General features: G+C 32.1%; 2 protein-coding genes and 2 pseudogenes across 2 annotated transcripts; 2 read left to right on the forward strand and 2 right to left on the reverse strand.

Moving 5' to 3' along the window:
- Positions 1 to 6,986: 6,986 nt before the first annotated feature.
- LOC106755329 (dirigent protein 9-like) lies at positions 6,987 to 7,430 on the forward strand. Its single transcript, XM_014637498.1, has one exon. The coding sequence runs from the start codon at positions 6,987 to 6,989 to the stop codon at positions 7,428 to 7,430; it is 444 nt and encodes a 147-aa protein (XP_014492984.1).
- A 5,135-nt stretch (positions 7,431 to 12,565) lies between these two features.
- LOC106755408 (BTB/POZ domain-containing protein At5g03250-like) lies at positions 12,566 to 13,152 on the reverse strand. The gene is made up of 2 exons (XM_014637596.1): positions 12,818 to 13,152; positions 12,566 to 12,755 (listed from the first exon to the last, which is right to left on the reverse strand). The coding sequence occupies exons 1-2, from the start codon at positions 13,150 to 13,152 to the stop codon at positions 12,566 to 12,568; spliced, it is 525 nt and encodes a 174-aa protein (XP_014493082.1).
- Positions 13,153 to 13,857: 705 nt separating this feature from the next.
- On the reverse strand, positions 13,858 to 16,273 carry LOC106755492 (annotated as a pseudogene).
- Positions 16,274 to 17,292: 1,019 nt separating this feature from the next.
- Positions 17,293 to 24,746, forward strand: LOC106755548 (annotated as a pseudogene).
- The last annotated feature ends 1,700 nt before the right edge of the window (positions 24,747 to 26,446 follow it).

Raw genomic sequence — 26,446 nt, forward strand, 5'->3', positions numbered from 1 at the left:
AGCAGTGAGGAAGAAGTGGAAGTGGAAGAAGTGGAAGTGGAAGTGGATGAAGTGGAAGTGGATGAAGTTCAATTGAAAACAATAGTGAGGAGGATGTTGAAGATTACATGGTTGGAAGGGGGTTGTCTGATGATGATTCTGAGGCAGAAGAGCTATTAACTCCAGGAAATAGTGATAGTGAGGAGGATGAGATTCAAGACAAACCAAGTAGATGTCCTTTTCCTACATTTGGAAAGAAAAAGTCCATGTTAGATTACAAATGGGAAGTGGGTACCATTTTTAATGATAAGGAGGATTTTAAGGAAGCTATAAGAAACTATGCTATTCATGCTGGGAGGGATCTTAAGTTTGTAAAGAATGATAAGCGTAGGGTTCGGGTGAGATGCATGGGTGCTCAAAAAAAGTGCCAATGGGTTGCTTACTTAGGATATTTGCCATCAAAAAAGGTTTGGCAGTTAAGGAAGGTTCTTGATACCCATTGTTGCAGCAGACAACTAAACATTAAAATGATGAATAGTAAGTGGTTGAGTAATGAAGTAGATAAGGTGTTGCATGATAATCCTACTATTAAGGTACAAGATATACGTAATAAAGCACTAAGAAAATGGAACACCAAGGTATCAATTTCAAAAGCAAGAAGGGCCAAGTTAATGGCTACAAATGAACGTGAAGGAGATTTTAAAGAGCAATTTAGAAGGCTTCACGACTACGGGCATGAGTTGTTGAGGAGTAACCCAGGGTCAACGGTTAAGATTAAGGTCAACAGTGATAATGGTGAGACCATCTTTGAAAGAATTTACGTGTGTCTGAACGCATGTAAGAAAAGTTTTGTAAGTTGTAGGCCAATCATCTTTTTGGATGGATGTTTCTTGAAAGGTCTATATAAGGGAGAGTTGCTTACAGCAGTGGGTAGGGACCCAAATGACCAAATGCTTCCAATAGCATATGCAGTAGTTGAAGTTGAAAATAAAGATAGTTGGAGTTGGTTTTTGAAATTATTGATTGAAGACCTTGGTGGGTATGACATATGCCGAGCATGCACGTGGATGTCTGACCAACAAAAGGTACATGCACTACTTACTATTTTTGGTTTTTTTTTCTTTACTTTATGCTTTATGTATTTTGGTATTAAATATTGGTGTTGTCAGGGGTTGGTACATGTTGTTGATGAGCTTTTGCCTAAGGCAGAACAAAGATTCTGCATCAGACATCTTTATGCTAACTTCAGGAAGCAATTTAGTGGTCAAATTTTGAAGAATTTGATGTGGAGTGCTGCAACAAGCACTTACCCCCAGGCTTGGGAGAGAGAAATGCTGAAAATGAGAGCAGTGAATGAGGATGCTTATAAATACCTTATAGCTATTTCCCCAAGGTACGTATGATAAATACCACATATATTCAATTCGTTCTTATGCTGCAGTTCATGATGCATAGTTCAATGTAATAAATTCCTTCTTTTGGTGCAGGTATTGGTCAAGATCTAGATTCACAGCTCAAGCTAGTTGTGATAGTCTAGATAACAACATCAGTGAAGGTTTCAATAGTGTCCTTATTCCTGCTAGAGGAAAACCAATAGTGACATTGCTGGAAGATATCCGATTGTATTTGATGAAAAGATGGGCCACCAACAGAACCAAGGTGGCAGGTATGAATTTCAATGTTTGTCCAAAGATCAAGAAGAGACTATCAAAGGAATGTCAACTGTCTAGAAATTGGATTCCAAGGTAATAACCTTTTTCTGTCTTATTTAAGTTTATATCAACATTTTGAACATTGTTATTTATGTTTATACATTTCAGCTGGTCTGCAAGAAGAATTTTTGAGGTTAGACATGTTTCAGCTGTTGGGAACAAGTTTGTTGTGGACTTGGATACTCATGAATGTAGCTGCAGGAAGTGGATGATAAGTGGCATCCCATGTTGCCATGCAGTAGCAGCCATGCACTACATAAATTTAGACCCAGACAATTTTATACCAGCCTGCTTCTTGAAGTCCACCTACGAGGAGACATATGCATCCATCATTTATCCAGTGAATGGCCACCTCATATGGGAAAAAACAAGCTTCCCTGATATAATGCCACCAGTAAAGAGGAAGATGCCTGGGAGGCCAAAGAAGAAAAGAAGATTGGACCCATGGGAGCTAACCAAGGATGGGACCCAGATGACTGTTGGTGGGCATAGAAAGAAATGTAGCATCTGTCGTCAAGTGGGGCACAACAAAAAAATTTGTCCTCTACGTCCACCCATCATAGAGCCAACAGAACCAGCAACTGAGCAACCTCCTCACCCACAAGAACCACCAACTGACCAACCTACCCAGCCACAAGAACCACCAAGTGACCAACCAACTCAGCCTCCAGTACCAACACAAGATTCCATGACAGAACCAACTCCACCAGTACCAAGGAACAAGTTAACAATTAGAAGAAAAGTTGCATAGGACAGTGTANTGAGAGTGTGTAGGACATGTTTTGTAGCTAAGGTTTTATGTATGTTTATTTGAAGTTAGACATTTTATCACCAAGGTATTTGAATTTGGACATGTTTTGTATGAATTTGGTGTTATTGTTTCACTGGATCTTTCTTTGAATCTATTAATGTTTCACTGGATGTACTGAATATTCTGTGTAAAACTGTGTTTGAATGTTCTTTTACGATTAGGTTTCCTTACCAGGCTTTGGAATTATGTTGAATTTAAGGGACCATTATGCACAATTTTTAAGTAAAAGGAGGACCAAAATGAACATTTTTAAACAAAAGTAAGGACCAAATTGCACAACTTATAACGAAACTGAGGACTATTACGAATTTCATTTAACTAACCCAGATGGTTCAAGTTATATTACAGTAGCAACACATAATACACAAAGACAACATTGCTTCCAGATTGTCCACCTAACATCAACCTAAGGGCACTCAAAACATTATAACATGAACTCAAAATACATGAACACAACATAAATTGGACATTAACATCAACCTAAAAACAGCCCCAATATTATGATGTTAAGCACAATAACAACAACCCCAACTCCAACTACTAACTTCATCTTTCTCTGCAAGTCTTTCACAGCACTTTCCATATCAGTGGTCCTCTTGTTGCTTTGCCTCACATTTGTACCATCTCTATCATCACCGTTCTCTTCACCAAACCACTTGAAAAAGTTACATGACATCCCACTTGTAAATGCACCCTATTACTCACAAAAAACACAAAAAACTGTCAACATAAGAAATCAATTAAACATAAAAGTCACTTTGCTATTACAAAAACCTTATAATGACGACATGCCCAAAATTGCCTCCCAGCATTCCTTGCAGTTTTCGCAACTTTCAGTATGGCAAAATCACCACAGTAGCAAGTGGGGGTTATCCCACCACCCCTCGAAACAGCACCCTGTGATGAATGCGAANCTCCTTTGGCCGTTGTCTTNGAACAAGAACAACCNCTTTGTGAAGAAGCCATTCAACACTCTAAACCCTAACCTTTAGACTTTCCAAAACTCTGCAGCAAATGACCACAAACCCTAACCATTGCTTTTAAACTTGGGAACCATAACCATGAATCACTGTAACATATGGTTAACTTAATCACAAACTAAAAATTACACCTAAATCCTACACTAATCCAACCTTAATTATAAACATTTCCACCTCAGCATTAAATATATATTTTAAAACAATTAACAATGCCAAATCAGCAGATGTTAGACACCTGACACGTCTGCTGTTAATTAATAATTAGGTGCTTGATGGCAGAAGGAATTGAAAAAAAGAAAATAAAACAATAAAAGTTTGACTTCATATGGAGAAGATAAAGTTAGACATGATTGAGATTTAAATTTTTAGATTGTTGCAAATATTAAAGTGATTTAAGTGTGTCGGCAAAGTTACTTTAACTTTTTCTTATGTCTAAGATTTTTCTCTCTTTCCTTTCATCATAGAATGTTTTGGACACGTGGCTGATTTGAGTTTTAGGTTAGGGATAATAATTAATATATGTTACTACTTTTATAGTACACAAAATTTGTTACTTTACTTTATAGGAGTGAAATAGCAACTATAAATTGAAATAAACACTTGTTTTAGTAACTTTAATATTACTTTTTATAAAAAAAAAAAAAATACTTAAATCCAGAAGGCACTGCAAAGTTCATAAAATCAAAACAAACAATCGTTTTAATTTTATAATGACTTTTTAGCATGAATTTTTCATTTTTTAAATACTTTGCCTTAATAAAATAATTCTAGTTTTAATTTCGATGAGATAGTTTAATTTTTTATTATATTTATAATATATATTAAAATCTAATGTAAAATATCATTTAAATTAATAAAAGATTATTCACTAAAAAGATATTTCTAAGAAAAATAACATAGAAGCAAAGGTGTTACCATGCCTTTCACATGTATAAAAGAGGAAACATTTAAGATGTTTATGAGTAGTCATTTAATTGATGGTTGAAAAATAGGTTAATATGTTTGTAATAATGTCACCAACTCTATTTGACTTTTTCATGACTTCACTTTTGCACCTTTTTTTTTTTTCTGTAACACCTCGTAAACATTTTAATTTAATATTTTAAATTAAAAGTAGGTGATAATATTTGAAAGAGATAAAAATTATAAATCAATGCTCAATGTGTAAAGAAAGACATAATTTCTTGATCAAGAAAATACACTCCATAAAGCTATCTTGTTCACGACTGGTGGTTCGCGGTAATAATGTAGAAGAAAAATTAATATGATTTTAGCTTATAAAAATTAAAAATTTAATTAAATATATTTTTAGTTCTTTAAATATGAAATTAAAATTTATTAATATCTCAAATATTAATATATTTTAATTTTAAAATTATAAAAATAAGTAAATATAATCATTTTAATTCAACAATATTTTTTTTATTAAATAAAATTTTATACCGATATTTAAGATATTATTCTCAAAATTATATAAATAACTCTAAAATGTGTGTTTGATAAATAAAAAAATAATTAATTTGATTAAAATAATTATATCTATTATTTTTTAAAGTTTGAATATTAAAATGAATCAAATATTTAGATAAAAATAAATTTTAATTTTGTATTAGTTCAAAAACTTAAAACATATTTAATCTATAAATATTTTATAAGTGAATAGATTTTTGTTTTTATATTTTAGAGAATATCTCACTCTATTTTTCTATTTAAATAGATATTTATTCATTCCCCTCGTATGTGATCATCTTGACTTTCCTTTTTTAAGTTCTGGCTCAGATAATTTGTGAAACACATCAAATTATTTTTTCATGTGAATTTGTTTGAGTCGTTACATCCCTTTTAAACATACATGTCCCATTATTTCTTCATATGCACATGGCTGAGTTGTTGAGCACCCATATTCATTAAACAACACATCATTCTTAGCTAACATCTGTTTGTTGGTACAAAAGGTTTTAGTTTTAAGGTTGTGTTAAAGGTTGCATTCACAAATTTCAAGAATCATGAATAATCAAAAGGACGATCATATTTTAATAACATTTTTTAACAATTTTTTTACAAAGTTACCATTTTATTGATCTGTTTGAATTTATTTTTATAAAAATATTTGAAACAGATCAATCACAAGCTATCACGTATGTGTTGTCATAAAAAAAGAGTTGTTAAAGAAATTTTTTCCTAATAAAAATATAAATGTTGGTTTTGATTTGGATAGATATGCATGCTTAGATATAATGGTGGGTTGGTGTATTTTGATATTTTCGTGAGTTATATTGATTGTTTTTTTTTTTTAAACAGATATTTTAGATGAAACATTTAAAGTTAAATGGACCATTTTTTTTTTTCACATTTCTTTAACTAATTGTAATATAATGAATTAAGTTTCATATATTGATTTGTGGAATTTAAGTAAAATGTATAAATAAAGCAAATTAAGAGGAATGGCAAATATTTTCACGGTAATGATAAATGATTTTTTTGTTAGATAAAAATAAATTAAAGAGAATTTCTTAAATTGTGAAGAAGATAATAAAAATAAATTGTTGTTGTCATCTATATGAGATGTAAAGTATTTAAAATTGACAATTCATATAATATATAAATATAAGTTTAAATATGAGATAAATTAAATTTACGAAATAGTATTAATATAAATAAATAGTATTAATATAAATAAATAAATTAAATATTCAACATATAAAATATCATTAAGGAAAATTGTATTTTTTTAATATTTACAATATTATAGGAATCTTTCATTGATAAATAATTTTAGATTAATATCCAATGACAAGTTAACGTTATTATTGCGATCCTACTAAGTCCAAAAAATTTATTGGTTCAAATTGAAAAGAAAAAGAGACCCGTATGACAAAAAAAAAAACTTATAATAACTTTCATTAAAATCAAGCCCAAAAATTCATTGACCCAAATTAAAAAAAAAAAAAAAAACCTATATGACAAAAAGAAGTTTACAATAACTTTCAGGGTGTTAATCCCTGCACCTCCACGTTTTCACCTCCACCCTCACACCATGCTTCTTCCATTCTCTAAATTTTTTTAATTTCAATTTTATCCTTAATACTTTTACTCATTTATTTTTTTCTGGCAACTACACCCCACTCATCTTTTACGGATTTTATTTTCTTCTTTCATTTTTGTTTCACTTCTTCTCTCTCTCATTTTCGTTTCTCCCCCATTTCACGATTTCTCATTTCTTCCACCTCTACACAAAACTCCCTTGCATGCAATCTTTTATCTGCCCTTTATGCAATCCAAATCTTCCTATAAAACTACTACTATAATCTTATTACAACTTCATCCTTCTTCAAAGCAACCAACCGCACCATTATTCAACGCCAAGATATATATTAATCACAATTTACAGAAAAGGAAAAATGGCCAAAAAGCTCACCTTCACATATTTTTTTTTCCCTGAAAACCATACTAGTACTTCATCTCTTCGTCTTTGCCATCATCCTAAGGCCTGCCAAAACAAATATGGTCACTCAGGGGGATGCTCAAGCCCCTACAGTAACTTTCTTCATGCATGACATCATTGGTGGATCAACCCCTTCGGAAAGAATCGTTGCTAGCACCGTTGTAGACACTCAGACAGCAAAACATCCTTTCTCAAAACCCAACAACAGGATCTTCCCCTTTAAAGGTGCCATACTACCATTAGTTGATACAAGCACTACCACTTATCCTACACATTCTAGCACCACCATGTTCATAAAAAACATTGACAAAAACAAGGTTGTTATCGATAGGAATCCACTAGGAGCATCACCAGACAAGTTTTTGTTCGGAAGAATAACGGTTATTGACGATGAAATTACAGAAGGGCATGAGTTTGGGTCAGAGGTTATTGGTAAAGCACAGGGATTTCGTTACCTAATAAGATCTGTTGTCCAACAACGAATGTTAACATCCGTTTATTGAATTGAAGGGTAAAAATGAAATGAGAAGGTGCAGGGAGTATTGTGTAGAGGTGGAAGAAATGAGAAGTCGTGAAATGGGGGAGAAACGAAAATGAGAGAGGAGAAGAAGTGAAACGGAAATGAAAGAAGAAAATGAGATCCGTAAAAGATGGGTGGGGGTGTAGCTGCCAGAAAAAAATAAATGAGTAAAAATATTAAGGATAAAATTGAAATTAAAAAATTTAGAAAATGGAGAAAGCATAGTGTGGGGGTGGAGGGCCAAAACGAGGAGGTGCAGGGATCAATGCCCTAACTTTCATTACCGCTCATAATCTATAAAGTAGGTTTATAATAAATGTGCTAAATTTTAAAAGATTAAATATGTTTTTATTTTATTTTTAATTTATTTATTAAAGTTCTATTTTGTTTTTATTTTAAAGTATGTATCAGTTCCGTTCTTTAACTTTATAAAAGAAGATTAATTATTATTGATAATAAACAATAATTCAGGATGATAAAGTCTTATTTCTTATTTTGCAATTCTATCCCTTACTTTAACAATGGACAGTTATGTTTGTTTTGTAGGGAGGTTAACACACACATAGATCTTCATACTGGTAAGATATTATTTGCTTTGAGTCAAACCCATACGGATTTGTTTTTGGTACCACTCTAAAAGGCAGACTATGATTCTTCACCTCTCATGATTCATCTGGCTATTTGCTACTGGTTACCTGTCAGGGCTTCACCTTACCATGAAGGGATGTACTCGTCTGAGCCCGGTCACCAGACCTGAACCATGGGCTCTGATACCATTTGTAGGGAGGTTCAAAACACACACTCACATAGATCTCCACACTTGTAGGATATTGTCCGTTTTGGGCTAAGCCCTCACGGATTTGCTTTTGGTACCACTTCAAAAGATCTCTTACCAATGGAGGTATTTTATGTGTATATAAACTCATGTTCATCTCTCATTTTATTTGATGTGGGACTTTGTTTGTACCTCTGTTAAGAGATCTCACGTTACACACTCTGATATTTTCCTAAAATTGAGTCTGTTATTCATTGATAATTGAAGGGCTTTAAATAGTCGTGATACTTACAATATTATGGGAATAAAAATAAACACTGAAAATAAAATATCAACTACCTTAAAAGTAAAATCTACTTAATCTATCATAAAATAATATTATACCTAGATAAACAGAAAATCATAACTATTTATCCTTATTTTATCTCTATCAAATCAAACTAAATACTACTAGACCCAAAACTAATAAAACAAAATTTAAACAAAATTATTAATAAAATGTTAGCAAAATGATGAAGATGAAGTTTTGATGATGTCCAAATCAAGTCAAGAGAAATCAAGATTCAAATATCTTATGAAGACTTGTATTTTGTTGGAAAGCTTTTGCAATAATTGTAGTTTATTGTCTAGGACTTAGATTTTCATTGGTTTTGATTCCATGTACTTTCATACTTTGTAATTGATGTTAAGAGTCAAAATCGCACTGTTTTAATCTATTAAAACTAGTATTAATCGATTAAAACGAGTAAAAGCTGAAAACTCAACTTTCTCTGTTTTAATATATCAAAAGACATTTTAATCTATTAGCTAATTGACTAAAATTCATTTTAATCGATTAAAGCTGATCGTTGGAGTTTTCTACTTTTGAAAACTAGTCGTTGTACTCATTTTAATCGATTAACACTTGTATTAATTAAAAGTGTTAAATGGCCAATTTTGAAGAATGAAAGAGTATTTGCTTGAGTCTATAAATAAGCTCTTTTTATCCTTCTACAACAACTTTTCCCTTGCGCTAAAATACTCAGAACTCTTTGAAGATCGCGTGCTCTTGCTTAGCTAAGGAAACTCTTGTCTGTGGTGCTGGTACATTGCTACTATGGTGATGGAGGAATAGCTAGTTCATCCTTGGTGCGTTTGAGGAGGTGTGTGGAAGAGGATCATCCTTCGTGAAGTATTCAGAGGAAGTGTTTCATCCTTCATGAAGTATTCGGAGGAGGTGTCTCATCCTTTGTGAAGATTCAAAGGAGGTGCATGTTCATCTCTTGTGGTATCAAGAGAGGTGATTTCTAAACTCTTACAAATTGTTTCTTTGTGATTGTAATTTGTAATTTTTTTGTCATTAGTGAACTGTTTATCTTGGTTTGAGATAAGCGACTGAACGTAGGATTGGTAATATTTGAACCAGTATAAAAATCATCTGTGCAAATTTCTCTCAACCTTACTCTTTTATTTATATTTATTATTTGCGTAGTAAGATAAATTGAGTATAAATTAAAAGGCACACGTTTGAATTAAAAACCCTCTTGGTTTGTTATTCCACGCTAACCATTCCATTGTAGCCGCTCTGACATAAAACCCCAAAATTTGTGTTTCTCCCAACAAACTCCCCCATAAACTTAAATTCTTCTTTCCTTCATTCGGCTTTCCATGTGCATCATCCCACACCGGGTTTGCTTCATTCTATCATATTTGAGTTAGAGTTATCCAAACTCTTCTTAGTCATATCTTGTTTCAAACATCTTCTCTCCAAGATTTTCTCCAATTCATACAAGGGGTTCTTCTTTGCTTTTACCTGGGTTGCTAGACGACCATGCTTATCCTTTAAATACAATACCTGGTTTTTCATAAAAACTAAATTACCCTTTTCAATTATCTGACCCATGCTTAAAATATTGCTCTTCAACTCTGAAACATAGTAAACATCCTTAATCTCTCCAACTTGTCCATTCTTTTACATATGTCAGATTGTTACACGCCCTTTCACAACGACCTTGGAGTCAAATCTGAAAGACATAAATTTGGCCTTCACCTTGGTGAGTTTATAAAAAAATTTCTCGTTTCCACACATATGATTGCTTACCATACGAGTTGGTAGAAATCTCATCAGCCTTCATCTCTTCTTCTCCTCTTCTTCCCTATTTTTACCTGGTTCAAGAACGCTAGATGTTTTCTCTTCCTTTTCAAGAGCCTTCTTCTTCAGCTCCACAAGCTCAATCCTCTATTTATTCATAATTCCATTAGCTTCATCTAGAAGTCTCCCTATCCGCTTCATCTTTTTTTTTTTTAGTTCCTTCTCCATGTTTGCTTTCTCCACATTTATCGCACCATTTACCGAGATCACTTCATCCATTATTGGGACCGAGCTCTCCATGTCCACTGCATTTGAGCTCTTTGCCAACAACAGTTCTTTTGCATCTTCAATAAGGAGATTAGTCTCCCCATTTGTCTTAGCTTTGCAATACTTTGCAATATGCCCCGCCTTACCACACTTGTGGCACTTATTTGATCTACATTCATTTGCATAGTGGCCATACTTGTTGCACTTAAAACACTCAACTCTTGACCAATCTCCTCGGCCTTTCCTTTTCCCTCGGTCAATTCAATTCTATTGACCAGTTTGCTCTTTGCTATCATTCTCAAAATTACATCGGCCATGTCCACCTCGTCCTCGGCCTCTGTCGCCAAGACCTCGGCTCTGAGTAATTCAAGTTTTGTTCGAGTTAAATTGTACCTGTAGTAATTGATCGTCGGGTTCAATCTGATCATCCCAACTCCTTTTCCTTTGTCCATGGGCTTCTAATGACCCAACAAGTTCATCCACTATGAGAACCGACAAGTCCTTCAATTCTTCGATGGCGCACACGATACTTTCGAAATATTTTGTAAGGGATCTCAAAATTTTTCCCACAACCTGGCTAGATGGCATTTGTTCTCCATTCCTGCCGAGTTGGTTGGCCACCTTCTCCATCTTCAACTTTAAGAGCTTGTATTTGGAATTGTCTAATGCGATTGTCACCTTTATACGCAACCTCTAATATCTCCCAGGCTTCCTTTGCTGATTTAGCATTCGCTATTTTTTCGAATCCCGACTTATCTACTGCATTGTAGAGAAAATGCAATGCTAACCTAATGTTTATTATTTCTATTATTTATTTTATATTATTCCATAATTAATATATATATATATATATATATATATATATATATCACTTTTAAAAATGTTTATAATTATATCTATAAATAGATTAAAATTAATAATAAAATAAAATCATTTTAATGATAATATTATATTGTTAGAACATACATACTTTAAATTTTTGACCACTCTTATTTTATTAATCATGTAAATATAACTTTCTCTATCATACAAATATAATTTTATCAATCATACAAATACCATGATTGTGCTCTTTAAATATTCAAAATCAAAATCAGAATTAAGAAAAAGAGAAACATCTATTTTAAAAGGAGTGAAAATATGAATGATTATGAGAAGGAGATGGCAAAATTTTGTCTGGAAGATGCTGCCAAATATATACGTGAGATCTCGGCGAACGAAAGGAATGGCAAAACTAAAAAGAATGGGTATCTCGCTGTACGTGTCATAGACAGGTTGAATGATGCTATGAGACACTTATCGAAGGAGGTATTTATTGGAGGAGCTGATCTTCCACCAGCCTCCCCACCAGCAGTTAATCTCCCACCAGCAGCAGTTAATCTCCCACCAGCTTCTGCACCAGCAGCTAATCCTCCATTCGCAGCTAATCTTCCACCTAAATAAACTTATTACTGAATAAACTTATTAATTATATTAAATAAATTATATTAATATAATATTTATTATAATATAAGATTAATTATTAATATATATATATATATATATATATATATATATATATATATATATTTTATTTAAAATAATATTGTATTGATATGTTATCAGAATGCATGTGATGTAATTTGAAATGTATTCACTAATTTGAAATGCATTCACTGATAAAAGTTATCACATTTTATAGAAGTTATCTCATTATTCCACAAATCTCAGTCCAACTCTCACCTTACTCTCTCTCACACTCGCATTCTCCCTCTCCCTCACAAAGCACTCGCGATTTCTCCCTCTCGCTCACAGATCCCTCTCACTAGCAGTCTCCCTTCGTGGAAATCGCCTTTCTCACTCTCAGTCACAGCGCCTCGCACTGGTGTTCGTGTGGCGATCAGTTCGAACCTCCCCCGATTCGGCGAATAGGTTTTCATTTCCTTTTATCACTCTTTCCTCTCTCTATCAGAGGAAAACCAGATACCATTCATATTCATCTCACTTCGCACCTCTTCACTCAACTTTAGGGTTTTTCATCTCTCTCTTCCCCAAAACCCTCTCCAAAACGATTTGCAATCCGATTACTCGATCTCGACATGGAATTCCGAGATTTACCATCGTCGTCCCCGTCGTCCACCGTCAACCGCGACGCCTCCTCCGGCACCGAGACCGAGGATGGCGTTTTCACCGTCGCACTAGCACTTCGTATGAACCTTTTATACAATGGCAAACTAAGAGAAGATACATCATCAAACCACCAATCTTCACCTGATGCCTTTGGTTTAGGCTTATTCCATTCCACACTTCTGCATCCTCTAGACTCTGAGCAACTCTTGGACCTGATGAGACAGGCAAATTAACCAAACTTTGATCTGCTACTTTCAACACCAAAGAGTTTATACAACGTGAAGCGATGTGAAGCTCTTCAGCCATAGGTAAAACCTCCTCGCATGTTTTAAGAGCAACGATACTGTCTGTCCAGTAACCAAACACATGATTAAGGAATTTTTCTGTTTGCATGATGAGGTTCCCCTCTCCATAGTTCTCACTCATTTGGAGGTACTCTGCTGCACACCTGAGACCAACCACATTTGATGCAGTCAACTCCATTTTGACACCATAACAAAACTTAGCAACATGCAAAAAGGCCTTGGCTCCTCCAGTAGACCATTCAGTTCCAAAACAGACTTATCAGGTTGCATGGTACTTCTCTCATCAAACTTTCTAGCTCTCTGCTTCTTGATATCAGTGGAAACTGGTAACGCGGCAAGAAACGGATTAATCATGCAATGTGACTGGTAATGACAACAAACAAGGGAAAAAATTCTTCCTTATCTTCCAAAAAGACAGTTTCCGAACGCTTAGAACAAGAGGTATGCAAATATTTGGCCGAACAGCTTCCTTGTTTTTTATCCCATCCGATATTTGACTTATATGAGTCTTGCTTTTTTGGCCTGACTGAGAATGCCATCTTTTATATTTATTTTTGCTCAATAAAAACATGGGCGAGCCACTACTTGTTTATGTTCATTATTTCATTGATTTTTTGTTGCTTAAAATTATGTGAATTAGTAATTAGAGGACAATATGTTGTTAATACAATTACGATTGATTGATACACTTGACAAACATTCATTAATAACTTTCATTACTTATAATCTACCATGTATGTTTATAATAAATGTACTAAATTTTAAAGAATTAAATATGTTTTTCATTTTCAATTTATTTATTAAAGTTGTACTTTGTTTTTATTTTAAAGTATATATCAATTATGTTCCTCAACTTTATAAAAAAAGGTAAAATGTTATTGACAATAAACAATAATTAAGGATATTAAAGTTTTTATCTCCCTCATGTTTGTTGAGTGGATCTCCTTCTAATGTCCCAATGGAGATTGAGAAGCAAGCATCCATATAGGAAGTGGTGGATGAGAGAAAGAGCCATTGAGAATGAGAGTGGAAAGCCATTTGTTTGCTGCCTCAGAATAGTGCACACCATCCCAACTAATGTACTTTGATGCATCTTTACATTTGTAGTATTCTTCTTCTCCATTTTTTATCTTCTTTCTTCCACAGTCAAAATACCTTACACTCCTACTCCCACAGCACAACTTCTTTGGATTAACAAAACCTACCCATGCAATTCAAACTATTGAAATCAAAGTTCATTCTTTTTATATTGAAGTTAAAAAAGTAATTATAATCTTCACCTTGGTTCCTTGCATTTTTTATTAGTTCATATTTGGCAGAGTAGACATCAACATAGATGAAGATGGCATTGGTTAAGTTTCTCCTTAGCTCAAACACAATGTCCTTAAGTTGCTTGTTAAACTCATCAGCAATCTCATTCTCATTTTTTTCTGCATCCAGCAGAATCCAACTCTTCATACGTCACTTTGTTCATCATGTTTTTTCTTGCCAAACATCCAATTGGACCTGTGTTATGTATCCAAAAGAACCTAGCTCCTTCTTTCAGAAGTTCCTGAAGCAAAAATCAACATAAGGGTCGATTTTAAACCTAATTTAATCCTACAAAACTGGTTTGTAAAAAGAGGTATGTATCCATTTATATATTCTAAATTAGTTTTATCTTTAGTTGATGTGAGACTTCTAACAAAATTTACCTGTAATCCAAGGGAAAATTGGCTCAGTATATNTGGGATCGTTGATCTAAGTGATTTTATGTCTGAGCTCATGAAACCAAAGCTTAGATCATTCTGACCAATATCAATGATGTAGAGGGCATTGGAGAAATTGATAGACTTCGGTAACCTACTCTTGAAAGATGCATCCACCCCTATTATGCAAAATACATTAATCAATAATATTATTAAAAAAATGAATTATTTTCNTGCAAAATAAAAAATTAAAATCAATGTGAACTAATTTAGATTTGTATAAATAAATAGAGGAAGGAGAAGAAACTGGTGTGAGAGGTTTCGTTGTAAAGGGCCATTGTTCTCGACTTGAACTGTATGAATTGAGATATTTGAAGCCCAAAATTAATTGGGCTAAAGCCCGTCTTTTGTATGGATGAACCACCAGCTGCAAAGTTTGCACCGTAACTGAAATTTGACCCAATAGAATCCAAATATGCACTCAAGTATGGCATCTTCAACTCTTCACCTAAATATGCACACATTATATATATAAAAAAAAAAACATAAAATAAGTGATAACAATTAGTTTTCTTTATGAAACTAATCATGGGTTTATTACTGGATTTGAGTTTCAACCTAGTTTNTTAAAATTTAAGGTTTAAATATGTTTACCCTCCATAAACTTAAACACAAAATTGAAATATTAATGTTTAATAAATTTTGATTCATAAACTTTAAAAATAAATAGAAGTAATCATCTTAATCCAATAATACTTAAATTATTTTACATGCTAAACCCTATTATAGACAAACATTTGAGTTAAACATGATAAATCATGTAAATTGTTCAAAAGTCGGTTTAAAAACTATTTAATATGTAAAAAATAACGATATTTGAGTTAAAAGACTATATGTTTTTATATTTAGACTGCATTAAAAAAACTTGAAGATTAAATTGTATTAAAGTTTGAAACAAAATAAATTACAATTTTTTCAAAATTTAAAAACTTAAAATATATGTAGCCAAAAGTTTAATTGGCTAAAATATTAAAACCGTATAATTAGGTCCAATAATATGTAAAAATTAACTACATTTAAGTTAAAAGATTATATATTTTTTTTATTTAAAAATTATATCAAAAGGTTTGAAGATTAAATTCATCAAAAATTCGAACAAAAACGAATTATAAATTTCATGTAAAAATTTAAAAACTAAAAATATATTTAACTAAAAATTTAATTGGCTAAAATATTAAAGCTGTATAATTGGGTCCTAGAATATATTTTGGAAAGGTTTATAATTTGTTTCAAGTGATTTTTAGTTGTTAAATATTGTTTAGGAAAAAGATAAAATAGAAGATTTGGTTTGTGCTTACTGATGAAATCAATGATGAGTCTGCCATCGCAGTTTCTTGTAGGGAATTTTCCAGGAAAGTTTTGACCATTGGGAGGAAAAACCATTGCAAATGCTGCAGAAAATGTTCCTGTGTCTGAATTTGAGTCTCCAAAGTTATAAATTGCTGAGTATTCTTTATGCTTATTATCATCATCTTCTCCCTTTCCTCCTATCATCATTAAACCTACCAAACCAAAAACAAAAAACATCATCTTCAATCCCATGTTTCATCACACACCATAAACAAATCAACTTATTCAACATATAAACAGTTTCTTTCTCAATCTCACGTTTCAAATCCATAAAATGTATGTTATGTTTTTTTACGTTTAATTAACTTTTAAGTAACTCATAAATTTTAGGTATTTTTAGTCAAATATTTATTACTAGAAAGTTTTTGTCTGAAATTCTAATTTTTTTTTATAGCTTTTGTTTAATTAAACATTCAAAATATTTTTTTTATATTTGTATCAATGTTTATATATATATATATATATATATATATATATATATATATATGAAGTATGTACTTATTACTTTTTTTCTTCTAGTCTTTAATTTGCTTTATCACTTCGTTATTTTCATTTCTAGTCTCGTTTAACTTACTAGTCAACTAAAGTTGATCCACAAATTAAAAAAAAAAAATTTATTTGTTGACGCTTGTTGTTTTGAGGTGATTTAGGAGAAATGATTTGAATGGATTTGAGAGTAATTTTTTTTGTTGTTTTTTTGAGTGGATTTGTGGGTAATTGAGATTAGATTTGGAAGTAAAGTTTATGAAAATTAGTGTAGGATTTGATTGATGTGATAGATTTAAAAATTTTGTTTAATTAGTAGAAATTAAAGATTACCAAAATGCCCTTAATTTTTAAAATAATATAAAAGAGGAAAATAATATTAAAAATACATTATTATTATTTAAATAAAACATTTATTTTGGTTTTGTTGATCTTACGTATAATTAATAATTTTAAACAATATTATTTATTCGCTATTAATATTAAAATATGATGTGTTGAATTTAAATGGTTAATAATACGAAGAGTACTAAAGATAGTCTATTAAAAAAACATCTACTGGTATTAAGTTTAGGTAAATCATTTATCATATAGTACGTGTATTAGAAGATGTTTTATTAATTATTTTAGCGGTTTTTTTTGTTATTCATTTTTCTTAGTTCTATTGTATTTTTTTATTAATTTAATGAGAAATAAATAAACAGTGTGTTGGAAGGGAGAAAGAGCGAACAAAAATGGTAGGAAAGGCACAAGAATGGCTATGCGTGTGGAATGGGATTCATCGCCGTAATTGGAGATGCAGTCAGCAGCGTTTCATGCACGACGGCCCAGACACCGTAGAGGAGCTTCTCGACAGGCACCTCGTCAAAAACAAAAACAAAAACGATAACGACGAGTTCGAGAATCGGAGGCAACTCACCAGCACTCGCCGCGAAGCTCTCAGTCTGTACCGAGACATTCTTCGGGCCACCCGATTCTTCATGTGGCCTGATTCCAGAGGCGTCATTTGGCGCGACGTACTCAGACAAAATGCCCCAATAGAATTCGAACAAACCCGCTTCGAAACCGACCTGGAAATCGTAAATCGACTGCTTATCGGGGACGCGAAGCCCTACACTCCGCTATCGACCAGCTCGCCGAGAAGCATGGACATAAAATTCAGAAAGATAATCCCTCTGATTCCCACCCACGCTAATTCATAAGGTAGTCAAGTTACGCAAAACCGGATACGAACGCAGAACTGACAAAATCAATTCAACGTTGCCTGGAATCATACGCCAAGTCTGTAACCCAATACACCTCCTTTGCAAATTTATCGAAAAGCTGGAACCAGATACGCTCTTCAATGAAACCGAATACACGACTACGAGAATCTCTTCTTCAACAGCTGCTTCAAGCTTTCGTCATTTTCATATAGTTGCCTCTTCATCATCAAGTGTCTTCTTCCTCGTCCATTAACCCCAACATGCAACAAACACATCAAAATTTGCAAGAAACCACAGATGAAGATTTCCAAAACTGCTCATTCTCAACAGAAAGATTACCTCAGATAAAGAATTGTCATGGAATTTTACAAATAGTAGAGGAACATATATGACTTTTCGGTCTAAATCATCGCAAATCTTACCAAAATAACGAGATGCTCAAAACAGTGCAATTTCGCAAATCGCCGCTTTCCCATCCTCAGCAAATCAGCGTAAATCAACACAAAAGAACGACTTCAAAAACTTAATTCCTCGCTCGCAATACTGTGTGAACAGTTAAATCGCTTCAAACGAATACAGTGTAAATGATGTTACAACTGTTTTAGGGCTTCATCCTGGTTTGTAGATCTGAGTCATTGCTTCAACCACTATTTCTCTGAGAAACAAAGTCCAAACTATAACAAAATAAAAAGAGGCACCAACAAACCAGGCAAGGCAAGCAGCAGTCTTCTAGCACCAAAAAGGCAGCACATCAGCAAACAGCTGCATGTGAGTGTCAGACGGCTGAGCAGGCAACTGTGCTATGGGTTATGACCAGATAGAAAGGCATGATACTAAAGAAAGTGAACTGTTCGGCAATGGCAGAGGCTGAGAAGGTGAACTGAACTAAACAAGCTATGGCACCAACACATGAATTGAAACAGAAATTAGGGACAAGGATTTCGAAGAAAACTTGATTGGGTGGTATATATATACTTCTATATGTGTGAGTGTGTTTATGTGTGTAGAGAGAGAGATTGTAGAAAGCTTTTATATCTTTCTCACAATTAGGGTAAGAATATTATAAGGTCTACGGATATTCAGCTTAATTGAGTACAAAAAAAAGAAAACAATTACAACTAAGACAATCAGATATTCCAGTCCAAATCTCATACAATCTCAAACAATGTTAATCTCAATACTAAGTACTGCCAACAATTAAATGTCAAAAAATAAGAGTCAAAGCCACTCTGGGAGAAAGTTGGATTCTGTATGCACATGATATCTCATCTAATCCTATACAGTGAATCAAAAGATTGGAATTTTGAATATATGAAAGAGTGTAAACCCTAAATCCTAAAAAAAGAAAAGAAAGAATATAGAAAGAAAACAAAACGATGAACACGATATACTTTGGCCTGCTTTTGATTAAGCTTCTAGTGCCTCGGTCGGCGATGAGGCTGGCGCGGCTCCCCAAGACGCCGTCGGTACTCCCTATGATCCTGTTGTGGTCCGTGGTTCTCCGGACGGCCGTGTTCCTCAGGAATAACCGGAGGGAGCGGCTCCTCAAAAAGAATCAGAGTGCGATCTTCATGACGATCAAGAACCGGAGACCGACACCGAGCCCTCGGAGACCGAGACCGATTATGAGCCCTCCTCGGAGACGGAGACCGACCACGAGCCCTTCTTGGAGACCGAGACCGAGACCGAGACCTATTACGAGCCCTCCTTGGAGACCGAGACCGATTATGAGCCCTCCTCGGAAACGGAGACCGATCACGAGCCCTTCTTGGAGACCGAGACCGATTACGATTACGAGTCCTCCTCGGAGACCGAGACCCACCACGAGCCCTCCTCGGAGACGGAGAGCGATTACTCTCATTTTAATAATAAAATAAATATATTAAAATTAATAATAAAATAAATCATTTTAATAATAATATTTTAATATTGTTATAACATACATATTTGAATTTTTAACTACTCTCATTTTTTTTTATCATACTAATAGGAAATAATACATTTGATTATAGATTAATTTATTTAGTTTCTGCATAATTGATTCTTTTTTAAATAATTGATATATTCTTTCGTTAATTATTGTACGTTAATTATTGTACGTTAATTATTGTACGCGGATTATGTACATTCTATATAGTGTACGTTGCTTACTCTTTCAACACCAATAAAATACATTTGTTACAATCCTTACACATACAAATATAATTTTGTCAATCATATAAATAACATGATTATGTTCTTTATATATTCAAATTCAAAATCTAAATCTAAAATTAAAAAAAGAAAAACATTTACTTTAGAAGCAGTAAAAATATGGATGACCAGGACAAGCAGATGACAAAAATTTATATATAACGTGCTGCCAAAAATATAAATAAGGTCATCCTTAACGAAATTGCTACAAAAACTAAAGAAAACGGATACCTCGTTCTATGGACTGAAAGCTGATTAAAAGATGTCCAACAATACTTATTGAAAGAGGATCTTCCACCAACTAATTCTCCTCAAGAGCTAATCTTCCACCAGGAGCTAATCCTCCACCTGAATAAACTTATTAATTATATTCAATAAATTATATTAATATAATATTTATTATAATATAATATTATATATATATATATATATATTACTTAAAATGGATTGATATGTTATGTTTTTTATACGGTATCATTATATAAATGTAATGTAAGCTGGAAATTATAATAAAAACATATTATAATAGATATTAAAAAGAATATATGAAATCCAGATGGGTTACACGCCTTTTATAGGAGGATCTTAAACATTGTGATTGCTTAGGATCTTGACAAGATCAACTACACTTTTATAAGAGATACTCCATTCTCATGTTAAATACTACAGATTAATTGTAAAATGATATATTTCATATATGAAAATGAGCATGTCCATAATTAGAATTGTTTGATAAACAAGTTTCTAAATGTGATTCTCTTTTGTATTTTGTATTTTAAGTTTATAACATAATTTAAGAAACAAAGGTGGATGGTTAAGACATAATGAGTTAGTTGCACACTATTATTCATAAATAAATTGAAAAAAAAAAACAGTTATTAGATTTTTCTAACCTCTAAATTAAATCGACTAACATAGAAAAAAAAAATATATTTATATATATATATATATATATATATATATAAGAGTTTATTAATTTATTAGTTATAAATTTTTAATTATTTATAATAAAATTCAAATTAATAGAAATATTAAAATTTGAAAAGAAAATATAAAAAATTGTTTCCACTGTTTATTTTATATTATTCCATAATATATATATATATATATATATATATATATATATATATATATCACCGTTAAAAATGTTTATAATTATATCTATAAATAGATTAAAATTAATAATAAAATAAATCATTTTAATAATAATATTTTAATATTGTTATAACATACATATTTGAATTTTTAACTACTCTCATTTTTTTTAATCATACTAATAGAAAATAATAGATTTGATTATAGATTACTTTATTTAGTTTCTGCATAGTTGATTCTGTCTTAAATAATTGATATACGCAGGTTATGTACATTCTATATAGTATACATTGCTTACTCTTTCAACATCAATCAAACACATTTGTTACCATCCTTACCCATATAAATATAACTTTGTCAATCATATAAATATCATGATTACGTTCTTTATATATTCAAATTCAAAATCAAAATCTAAAATTACAAAAAAAAAAAAGAAACATCTACTTTAGAAGCAGTGAAAATATGGATGAGTAGGACAAGCAGATGACAAAAATTTATATGGATCGTGTTACCAAAAATATAAATAAGGTCATCCTTAACGAAATTGCTGCAAAAACTAAAGAAAACGGGTACCTCGCTCTACGGACTGAAAGCTGGTTGAAAGATACCCAACAATATTTATTGAAGGAGGGTCTTCTACCAATTAATCCTTCCCATAAGCTAATCTTCCACCAAGCTAATCCCCACCCGAATAAACTTACTAATTATATTCAATAAGTTATATTAATATAATATTTATTATAATATAATATTATATATATATATATATATATATATATATATTTTCATATATACTAATTATATTCATTAATTATGTAGTTAGGTCTCTAATTCTTTTCACTTTTTACATATTTTCATTTTATTTACAATAAAATTTATAATAAAGCTGAACAAATAAATAAAATAAAAATGTAAAAATAGATAAATGCTTCGGTTAAACAAATTTTGTTGTATATTCCATTTCAAATTCATACAAAATGTTCAACGAGTTGATCATCATCTGATATAAAAAAATCATATATAAAATCTGTCTAAAATTAAATGATAAACTAAGGGTTTTAAAGATATAATATAATATAACTTAAGCTTAAGCTCGAGTAAGTAAGAGAAGATTATCATTATTCATAATTGGAAAAAAATAATATTTAGACACCCAAAGGCTTAATATGTATATATAAGTATTTTTTGTGCAATATAATGTGATAAAAATATAAAAAATATTGGTTAGCTTTTTGAAAAAAAATAGAGTATGTAGATTAATTAATAATTAGGTGCTTGATGGTGGCAAAGGAATTGAAGAAAGGAAAGTAAAACAATAAAAGTCTGACTTCATATGGAGAAGATAAAGTTAGACATGATTGATTATTGTATAATTGAGATTTAAATTTTTAGATTGTTGCAAATATCAAAGTGATTTTAGTGTGGGGGCAAAATTACTTTAACTTTTTCTTATGTCTAAGAGATTTCTCTCTCTTTCCTTTCATCATGAATGTTTTGGACACTTGGCTCATTTTAGTGTGTACTACTTTTATAGTACACAAAATTTGTTACTTTACTTTATAGGGGTGAAATATCAACTATAAATTGAAATAAACACTTATTTTAGTAACTTTAATATTAAATTTTATGAAAAAAAAAAATACTTAAATCGAGAAGGCATTGCAAAGTTCATAAAATTAAAATAAACAATCGTTTTAAATAATAATATGTGTGAGGAATTTTATAATTTCAAGAAATTTGACATTTAACTTTTTAGCATGAATTTTTCATTTTTTAAATACTTTGTCTTAATAAAACAATTATAGTTTTGATTTCGATGAGCTAATTTAATTTTTTATTATATTTATAATATATATTAAAATTTAATGTAAAATATCATTTAAATTTTAAAAAAATATTTCTAAGAAAAAATTAATAGAAGCACACATGTTACCATGTCTTTCACATGTGTAAAAGAGGAAACATTTAAGATATTTATGAGTAGTCACCCACTATATTTGACTTTCTCATGACTTCACCTTTGTACTCAATTTTACCTTGTGTTTTTTTTAACACCTCCTAGCAGGAAAACATTTTAATTTAATATTTTAAATTAAAAGTAGGTGATAATATTTGAAAGAGATAAAAGTTATAAATGAATGCTCAATGTGTAAAAGAAGACATAATTTCTTGATCAAGAAAATAAACTCCCTAAATTTTTATAAATTAATAGATTTTTGTTTTTATATTTTAGAAAATATCTCATTCTCTCTTTTTTTTTTTAAAACAGATATTTATAAATTTTTAAAGAAAATTTTTATAAATTAATAGATATTTATATGTTATCATCTTAACATTCCTTTTTGAAGTTCTGGCTGAGATAATTTGTGAAACACATCAAATTATTTCTTGTTGTTACATCCCTTTTAAACATACATGTCCCATTATTTCTTCATGTGCACATGGCTTAGTTGTTGGTCACCCATATTCATTAAACAACACATCATTCTTAGCTAACATCTGTTTGTTGGTACAAAAGGTTTTAGTTTTAAGGTTGTGTTGTGTACAAGGTTGCATTTACAAATTTCAAGAATCATGAATAATCAAAAATATAAATGTTGGTTTTGATTTGGATAGATATGCATGCTTAGATATATAACGGTGGGTTGGTGTATTTTGATATTTTCGTGAGTTATATTGATTGTGTTTTTTTTTTTTAAACAGATGTTTTAGATCAAACATTTAAAGTTAAATGGACCATTTTTTTCACATTTCTTTAACTAATTGTAATATAATGAATTAAGTTTCATGTATTGATTTGTGGAATTTAAATAAAATGTATAAATAAGGTTTAAATGTTTACTTCGTCCCTTTGTCAAGAGGTGAAGTTTTATTTAGTATCCAGTTTTAAAAGTGAAGATATTGAGTTCCAAAATTGTAAAAATTGTATGAATAAAGTCCTATCCGTTAAATTGGTAGGAACGACGTTAACTTCACATTTACGTGGCTGCACTTTTTTTCTTTTTCCTCGGCTCTTCCTGCCACCTTTTTCTCTCTCTCTCTTCAATGGCTCATTCTATTCTTTCAAATGATACATCTTTCACAGATTCAGCAACAACAAATTCCTGCTCAGTCACAGTAGAACCAACAGGTCCATCAAAATACCCTCCACGGAAACGATGTCGTTCGAGGTGGAGGAGGAGGAGGCCTTCGAGCACATGCTTCTGGTGGTGCGTTAGGTCTCCGTCTACAAGATCCTGCCGCGCACCTCCTCCGGTGGATACGAGTGCGGCGAGTGGCTCTAGTTCGACAAGATTCGGTCGGGGCGGATCCGCGTCGAGACCGTTGCGAGATCCGCCTTGAAGATCCGAACTTCGGTGACCTCTTCGTTGTGTGCTTTGTGTACCCTGGCCAGCGTCAGAGCGCTGTGGAGCCGGTCCTCGACTCGTCATGCTATTTCATCCTCAAGATCGAGGACGGTCGCGGTAAGCACGCCTTCATTAGGCTAGGCTTCAATGAGAGGAACGAGACCTTCGACTTCAACGTGGCACTCTCTGATCATGAGAAGTACATTCACCACGAGCACGAGAAGGAATCCGGTGACTCCGCCACCACTGAAGAGTCTTAGATCGATATTCACCCCACCGTCAATCACAGGCTTAAGGTATATCAATCATAATTTCTACAATCGACTTGTTTTGATTATGTAATTGAACTGCAATTCACGACCGTGATCATTATGAATTAGTTTATTTCGAGATGGATAAAAGAGATGTAATTTTTCATTCGTCTACCTTTTGAGTGAATGATGAAGCATGATTCAATGTTGTGGTTAAGTGGATCAGTGAGATGATGTTTTTGTGTTGTGCTTGTATTCTTTGTTATGTATTGTATTCTCAAAAGCAGCGTGCCCAAAATCAACAACAGAAGCCTAATAATAATGCTATTGGATCCAATGTGGTTGGAAGCTTGCAAGGCTTTCCTGTCTCCAAAAACCAGCCATCACAACCACTATAGTTGCAACAACAACCTCAACAGAGGTCGAATCATAACACTTTTCATCTAGCTCGCCAAATTGAGTATGAGATGAGTGGTGAAGACAATCCATCCACTATTGACAGTCGTCTTGCTCGTGCTACCATGAACATATATGGGCCAAATTTTGCATTGCATATGCAGACGTCAAACTTTGCTTTGATGACACCTACCTCAATAAGTGGTGCAGGTTACAATGGTGGTCATAGTGAGAAAAACAAGACCAACAACACCCTGGTCCAAAGGCTGAGGTGAAACAACTCCTGCACTTGCCATGTCATTTGCACCCATTAATGGAGCTTCTGCTCCCCCTGGTCTTGACCTCTCATCTATCGCACAAAAATCATTCAATCATGCAAAGTAATCATAATTATCATATGATGGCAACTGCACAAGATGCCAGTGCCCAGTTCAAGAAAAATTATCATATCGTTGGGTTGGTGGCATTATGAGGAGAAAAAAGAGAGAGAAGAGGGAGAAGAGAGAGAAAAGAAAGAAGAGAGAAAAAGTTGGGTGTTACAGGAAAAGCAAAGGAGGGAGGGAAAAAGTGCTCCACGTCAAACGAAATTAACGTCGTTGTTGTCAATTTAACAGACATGACTTCATTCATACAATTTTAACAACTTTAGGACCCAATGTCTACACTTTTAAAATCGGGTACTAAACAGAAATTCTCCTCTTAACATGGAGACGAAGTAAACATTTAAGTCTATAAATAATATTTAAAATAGTATTAATTTAAATAAATAAATTAAATATTCAATATATAAAATATCATTAAGAAAATTGTATTTGTGCATATTTACAACATTATAGGAATCTTTCATTAATAAATAGTTTTATATTAATATCCATTGTTTCATGTCAAGTATCCAACCAAAAGTCCAAAAAATTTATTAGTCCAAATAAAAAAGAAAAAAATAGACTTGTATGACAAAATGAAGTTTATAACTTTCATTGCCGCATTATTGCGATCCAATCAAGTTCAAAAATTCATTGGCCTGAATTAAAAAGAGGTTAAATATATGTTTTAGTCCTCATATTTGTTCCCCATTCTCAATTAGATCCTCATGTTTTTTTTTGTTCCAATTACATCCTAATATTTGTAAATTTGAGGAATTAAGCCCTCTCCGTTTTTTTTTTCCAATTGCATCCTAATATTTGTAAATTTGAGGCAATTAAGCCCTCTCAATTGGCCTACGACGTTAGTGGCCAGTTAACGGAGAGGGCTTAATTGCCTCAAATTTACAAATATTAGGATGCAATTGGGACAAAAAAAAAACATGAGGACCTAATTGAGAATGGGGAACAAATATGAGGACTAAAACATATATTTAACCTTAAAAAGAAAAAAAAAAGACTTGTATGACAAAAAGAA

Source organism: Vigna radiata, chromosome 1 (genome assembly GCF_000741045.1).
Source record: "Vigna radiata var. radiata cultivar VC1973A chromosome 1, Vradiata_ver6, whole genome shotgun sequence".
Lineage (NCBI taxonomy): Eukaryota > Viridiplantae > Streptophyta > Magnoliopsida > Fabales > Fabaceae > Vigna > Vigna radiata.